The following is a 7,386-nucleotide window of genomic DNA, read 5'->3' on the forward strand; positions in this document are numbered from 1 at the left end:
GTGTGTGTGTGTGTGTGTATCCCAGTATTAGCCAAATGTAAACTCATTCCTCAATCAGTCACAACAGTATGATGTTTAGAAATTGCATAAGCTTTTCTTCTACCTTATTGCATCTTTAAAGATGACTCATTAATTTGCTGCAGTTCTGCAAACAATTAAATGGAATGAATGAGGATGGTACTCTGTTGCCCTCCCCCATAATTTGGAGGATTTGACCATGTGTAAAATTTTCATGAGCTTGTTTCTTTTTTTTATGGGCCTGCTTATTATGAGTCAGAAAAAGATCCAATCTGTGTTCAGGGTGGACGTGATAGTCATATTAAAACTAGAATGGCAGAAAATTAAGTAAACACTGTGGCCCTGGCTGGCTCAGCACACATACACCATAAAAGCAGATAGGACGCTGATTTAAAACAAGTTTAACACATCATTTCCATTAGATAGCTTTGCAGCTTCTACTGGACAAAGTAGATACTCATTTAAAAACTCCTTGACCAACACATGGGTCATTGAATACTCTAATTATAATGATGCACAGCAGATGTCTCTTGTACTATACATGCCACTGCCCACACAGAAAAATCGGTAATGCAAAACAGTGTTAAACTGTTTGTATCATTCATTTTTGGTTTTTGCCTCTTGCAGATGTACATCCAAACAACCACGCTGACGATCTCTGTGAGCCTGAGTGCTTCAGTGTCCCTCGGGTTGCTCTACATGCCCAAGGTCTATGTGGTTCTTTTCCACCCTGAGCAGAATGTGCCTAAGCGCACACGGACCCTCAAGGCTGTGGTTACTGCTGCCACCATGTCCAACAAGTTCAACCCCAAGGCTGGACTCAGACCCAACGGAGAAGCCAAGACCGAGCTGTGCGAAAGCCTCGAAACACAGTGTAAGAGCAAAAATGCAAATGAGGAAAGCTTTGACTAGAAACCTGCTGGCTTAAGTTCAGGAATGTTTTGTCCTTCCGTGTCTGTAAAACAAATTGATGCAATGATAGGATGCAGTGTGAAAAAAAAAAAAAACCTTATTAACAAATGTATAGCATGTTATTTAACACTTCATTGAATCTAGTAAATGTGACACTGTTATTCATTTGGTGGTGAGGCTGTGGAAATTGTTTTTCAAGAAGCATTACAGGAATCACAATTATGTGTGTGAGAATGAAGTCACAAAGGAATGGATTAGAAAGCATATTCTGGAGTCCAGCAATGGAACTAAAACGCCTGTAAAACATCGAGGTATGATTTTATTACTGGCATCAATCTTCTTCTTTTTTTTATTAAAGTGAATGTTTTCCAAAATGTCAAACTATTCCTAAAATAACAAGTAAACGAGGGTAACACACGTCCTTAAAAAAGTCTTCAAGTCCAATCGCCTAAATTTTAGGCCTTCTCTAAAAAGATGAAGACGACTTTACCACATCTTAAAATTTGATACAATTTGATTGTTTCACTTTTAAATGTGTTTTGGGAAAAATTGTATTGATCATGTTGTTACAAAATTGCAGTATGAAACCAACACGGAGTCAATAACTGCTAATGCAAACTGTGCAGCCCAGTTAGAAGCATGCAAGTCTCAAAAAAGGTTAGGACAGAGCTGTGTTTACCACTGTGTGGCATTCCCTTCTGTTAAAAACAGTCTGTAAATATGAGGGAACTGAAGAACACCAGTTGCTGCACTTCTGGGAGAGGAATGTTGTTCCATTCTTGTCTATGTCCGTGTTTTTACATTTTTGAAATTCTTTATTATATATTTTTTATTCATCTTATCATAGAACAGTTTTCCATTTTGCCTCAGTCCAGATGAGCTGTGGCCCAGAGAAGACGTTTTTTCTGGATCAGTTTCACATATGGTTTCTTCTAATCATCATACTGTAGAATTTTAACCTTCATTTGTGGATGGCACAGCAAATTGTGTTCATAGACCTGACCTTTGTCCCTTTATTCAGATTCTCAAAATCATTTTGTGATATTATTTAAAATGTATTATAGGTGTTGAGTTAGTCAAAGTCTTTATTCTGAAAGCCATTATTCTACAGGGTGGGCCATTTATATGGATACACCGTAATAACATGGGAATGGTTGGTGATATTAAAGTCCTGTTTGTGGCACATTAGTATATGTGAGGGGGCAAACTCCTCAAGATGGGTGGTGACCATGGTGGCCATTTAGAAGTCGGCCATCTTGGATACAACTTTTGTTTTTTCAATAGGAAGAGGGCCATGTGACACATCAAACTTATTGGTAATGTCACAAGAAAAACAATGGTGTGCTTGGTTTCAACATAACTTTATTCTTTCATGAGTTATTTACATGTTTCTGACCACTTATAAAATGTGTTCAATGTGCTGTCCAGTGTGTTGGATTGTCAATGCAACCCTCTTCTCCCACTCTTCACACACTGATAGCAACACTGTAGGAGAAATGCCAGCACAGGCATCCAGTATCCGTAGTTTCAGGTGCTGCACATCTCGTATCTTCACACCATAGACAATTGCCTTCAGATGACCCCAAAGATAAAAGTCTAAGGGGGTCAGATCGGGAGACCTTGGGGGTCATTCAACTGGCCCACAATGACCAATTCACTTTCCAGGAAACTGTTCATCTAGGAATGTTCGGACCTGGCACCCATAATGTGGTGGTGCACCATCTTGCTGGAAAAACTCAGGGAACGTGCCAGCTTCAGTGCATAAAGAGGGAAACACATCATCGTGTAGCAATTTCAAATATCCAGTGGCCTTGAGGTTTCCATTGATGAAGAATGGACCCACTATCGTTATACCCCATATACCACACCCAACCATCACTTTTTTGGTTCCAACAGTCTTGGAGGGATCCATCCAATGTGGGTTAGTGTCAGACCAATAGCGGTGGTTTTGTTTGTTAACTTCACCATTCACATCAAAGTTTGCCTCATCACTGAACAAAATCTTCTGCGTGAACTGAGGGTCCTGTTCCAATTTTTGTTTTGCCCATCCTACAAATTCTGTGCGCCGATCTGGGTCATCCTTGTTGAGATGCTGCAGTGTAGCTGGAGTTTGTAAGGGTGCCATTTGTGAGTAGCTGATATCCGCCGAAGGGATGTTCGACTAATGCCACTCTCCAGTGACATGCAGCAAGTGCTACGCTGTGGACTCTTTCTGAATGAAGCTAGGACAGCCACTGATGTTTCTTCATTACTGACAGTTTTCTTGCGTCCACATTTTGGCAAATCCAACACTGAACCAGCTTCACGAAACTTAGCAAGCAGTTTGCTAACTATAGCATGGGACATGGGTGGTCTCGTAGGGTGTCTTGCATTGAAATCTGCTGCAATGACCCGGTTACTGGGTTCACCAGATATCAACACGATTTCGATCCGCTCCTCACGTGTTAACCTCTTCAACATGTCAATGGCTGTGAACAAAGAGAAACTTGTAAATAACTCATGAAAGAATAAAGCTACGTTGAAACCAAGCACACCATTGTTTTTCTTGTGACATTACCAATAAGTTTGATGTGTCACATGGCCCTCTTCCTATTGAAAAAAACAAAATTTTATCCAAGATTAGTTTGCCCCCTCTCATATACTAATGTGCCACAAACAGGACTTTAATATCACCAACCATTCCCATGTTATTACGGTGTATCCATATAAATGGCCCATCCTGTAGAATAATGAATAACAAACTAATTATTCTGAAAAATGTTTTACAATTTGTAGATCTTTTTTGCAGACTGATAAATGTCTACCCATCCTTACTTCTGAGAAAGGCTATCTCTCTGAAGTGCTCTTATTTATAGCCAATCATGTTACTGTCTTGTTGCCAGTTAACCCAATCAATCGCAAAATATCCCTCCAGTAGTTTTTGTAGTGCAATACCACTTTTCTAACATTTTGTTATCCCTGTTCAAACTTTGAGACATGTTACTGCCAACTAATTGGAAAATGAGCTAATTCATCAAATATTAAAATGTCTCAGTGTAAACTTTGTGTTTTCTATTTCTATCTGTTTGAATCCTGTTTTATTTATATTTTATATAGCGTTCCAGTTCTTGTGTGGAACTGGGTTTCTAATAATTTTCAGCTTATCTCTGACTTAAACTGTTGATTTTTGTCATGCAACCATTGCTTATAATTCATTATAATGCAAATATTTACTTGCTCTACCCTGTAAAATGAAGCCATCGGACTGGGAAATCTATCTGCATTCATTACTATTTACTGACATGCTATATATAAACTGAAATAATATTCAATAGATAAATTATTGAATCACTAATCAAAGCCTAGCATTTGCACACATTATTAAAAAAACAAGAAAGGTGTGACTATCTTTTATAAAGCAGCTGAATCACTGTGTATGCCTCCTAATCTCAATGCTTGGCACTCCTGTGATGCACTGTGGATTTATATTAGTGAGGTAAATAATGACCTCAGCAATTGAGTCAGCAGAAATTACTCAAGTGGCATTCAAAACACTCTTCTTGCCTTAAGCTGGAAAAGGTTTTTATCAGTCTGTGGTCAAAACCACAGGTATTGACAGCTGTTTCCTTTCATAGGAGAATAAAATAGCTGACATATATTTACTGTTAGCACGAAACCAGAAATCAATGTAAAACTTATCACAATGCTCTGCAGTAACAATAGCACAATGGTGTGAGGCCTGTCACAAAAACTACATGCATCCAAACAGAGCAGCATTAATTCCATTCTTGCTTCATGTTTGTGTGGATGGTTAAAAGGGCCTTTTGTTAAAATAAGTGTCGAGAAGGCAGAGACGCTGAATTGATAGCCAGCAGCAAATTATCCTGATGGGGTTACCGTTTACAGGGGCTATACAGTGTATGGCTATTTGAATGAGCGCCATTTGTCATTGTCATCGCCAGTGTGGATATATGGCTTGATGAAATTGAAAAATTCCTGTCTGGGCCAGCTCCCCCCAATGCTGAGATCTAGTGGCGATATGTCAGGATTTATCTGCTCCCACTCAGAGAATCAGCTAACATGGTCCGGGGAGACAGCTGGAAAGTTAACTCCCGATAGCTATAGCTGTGAGGGAAAAAAATGGTGGTGATAGCCAAAGGTAATAGTTACATTTGGCACATGCTGAGGGGAATAACATGACCTGAGAACTAGGGAATTTTTAATAGGACCGTAATATCATAACCAATCAGGAACTAAACACATTTTTTCAGCCCTGTGTAGCAGTTTCTTACTCTTGTTACTACAGGAAGAGCGCTAAACAAAAAGAGCTTCATGCCCAAATCAGCTCCCTTTCTTAGGTTACAAACTTTACCTCAACTGTATTAAACTCTGACTCTTCCTTCTCATTTCGTCTCTTTCAGCGTTTTCAACAAAGCAAACCTACATCAGCTACAGCAACCATGCAATCTGAAGGACAAAGGATGTTATCACGATTCAGGATTTCCGTCCCAGCAAAGAAAACAAAACATGCAGTGGAATTTCAAGCATCCGGCAAAAATAAATAAAGTCAAATAAATTAAATAGATATGTCTTTTTTCCGGGTGGAGATCAGAGAAATATTGCACAAAGACGCGGCATTGTGTGGAAAGAGCACATGAGATGCAGGGATGGACAAAACTTGGGACCAGAACAGATAACAGCACAATTTTAAGGTTCCATCTTTGGTCTGCCTCAGAAGAATACATAAAAGAAAAATGAAAATATTTGCATGGCAGAGGCCTATAGACTGAAGGATGGAGCTTTCCTTTTCTGTGTTTACATTTCAGCTATGCCCTCTTTTAAAGACTTCTCCGTCATCTTTCGCAGCACTGACTGAAACTGAACTACGAGTAAGAATATGTTCAGGTTCTTAATGTCGTTTGCCAGTTTTGTGAATTATAATTAATCTTCAAATCCTCAAGGCATCACAAGGGATTAATCAACACCAAAAAGGCATGCAAACATGGTCTATGGATCTCTGAGAGGGGCTTGTGTTTGTTTTTATTTCTAAATGTGTTCTGGTCTCGTGAGTCAAATGACTGGAAATATTGATCGTCACAACAATGCAACAGATCTTTACCAGACTCCATGTATTTTGATTTCCTCTTCCAAGTTGCCGATGAGTTAATAAGAATGACTACACATATAAAATGGTCTCTGCTGATTTTGAGCATGCCAGTTTTAACATCCTGTGTTGTGTTGTTTAAAAAAACAAAAGGGAAAAAAAAGGAATGCGTTTAAACTCTGTTGCAGTGTTGTTAAAAATTGTTTGGGCCTATTGTACGTTAAAAACTGTTCTCAAATGGTGAAGGTCTAGTGAGTGATTGTTTATCTGTGCTACAGTAAGGCCATGATTTGTATTACCAGCTAGCCCAAGGCTGCCACTGCCCTCTGCATATCTGTATGTGCTTTGAAACAGTGGCTCATGGTTAAAATAAACAGTGTTTTAGCCAGGAGATCTCACTGTGAGCTGTTATCCAGGATGACCCTACCACCACTGCCACCAGCTATTCTCACACATTCATAGTGTAAGGGTAAAGCTTAGCTGTACAGATCCATTAGTAGGGGAATTAAGATGAAGTATGCCCTTGAGAGGATCATGCAATATACCCTGAAGGTGATATCCATAATGGACCAGCTACTGAAAAAAAAAAATCATGTCCTCTTCAGGCACTCTTGTGATAAGGAGGAGGTGTCAGGAAGTTGTAAGGCATTTTAGCAAATGAAATTCTAATTGCAAAACTATACAATATCTCTATCAATCACTCCGAGTTGGCAGAACAGATTAAGGGTTGGCTCCGTGCAGTATAAAAGCCCTCTATTGTCTTGGGGAAAATATTGTGGGGTCATTTGTGTTGTGAATTCAATGCTGCTTTTCATGCCTCCCTCTGTATTACTTTCAACACCATTTGTGTTGCAGAATAAAATGTGAGTGCTGACCAAATTAAATGGTAAGTTAATGTATGTTATTAAATAGATTGATGATGTCTGCTTTATGTCCTGACATATCTTAAAATTGGGGAAAAAATACAAAAGGATACAGTGCCTGGCTAGCTATGTATTTGTTAAACCTCATGAAAACTAATGAAGTGTGTGAAGCATGTTTAGTTTTTTTTTTATACAAAATTTTATTTCTATTAAAAATGTTTTAAAACATCATTGTCCATTTTCACATTTCTGTAATTCAAGAAAGTTGAAAACTGGTTTGTTTATTATTTTTTGTCTTTGTTCAGTTTTTCAACAGGTTATCATTAACGGTTCCTGTCTGGTCTTGTACATATGTTGCTTGAGTTTAAAAAAAGAAAAGAGAGAAAATGATACATTAGCAAACTTACAATATCCCTAGCTAAATGATTGGCAGCACTTCTGTGTGAGTGAGTGTGTACTTTGTTCCCAATGTAAAGTGTTTGTCCGCCCTGAAGAAAACAAGACAATGGG

General features: G+C 38.6%; 1 protein-coding gene across 6 annotated transcripts in view; it reads left to right on the plus strand.

The window, feature by feature from the left end:
- The window catches only part of LOC102195475 (metabotropic glutamate receptor 4), a 185,576-nt gene extending 178,535 nt beyond the window's left edge, over positions 1–7,041 (plus strand). For 5 of the 6 annotated variants that reach the window (XM_005729750.1, XM_005729754.1, XM_005729751.2 and 2 more), the window contains 2 exons: positions 646–892; positions 5,331–7,041. In XM_005729750.1, coding sequence (XP_005729807.1) covers positions 646–892; positions 5,331–5,380 — 297 coding nt within the window. In that variant the 3' untranslated portion in view covers positions 5,381–7,041. Of the gene's footprint in view, positions 1–645; positions 893–1,129; positions 1,242–5,330 lie in introns of all 6 variants that reach the window. The other variant, XR_311648.1, reaches the window with a different exon arrangement.
- The last annotated feature ends 345 nt before the right edge of the window (positions 7,042–7,386 follow it).

This window comes from Pundamilia nyererei, unplaced genomic scaffold (assembly GCF_000239375.1).
Source record: "Pundamilia nyererei isolate P.nyererei 1_Seehausen unplaced genomic scaffold, PunNye1.0 scaffold00034, whole genome shotgun sequence".
NCBI classification, from domain to species: domain Eukaryota; kingdom Metazoa; phylum Chordata; class Actinopteri; order Cichliformes; family Cichlidae; genus Pundamilia; species Pundamilia nyererei.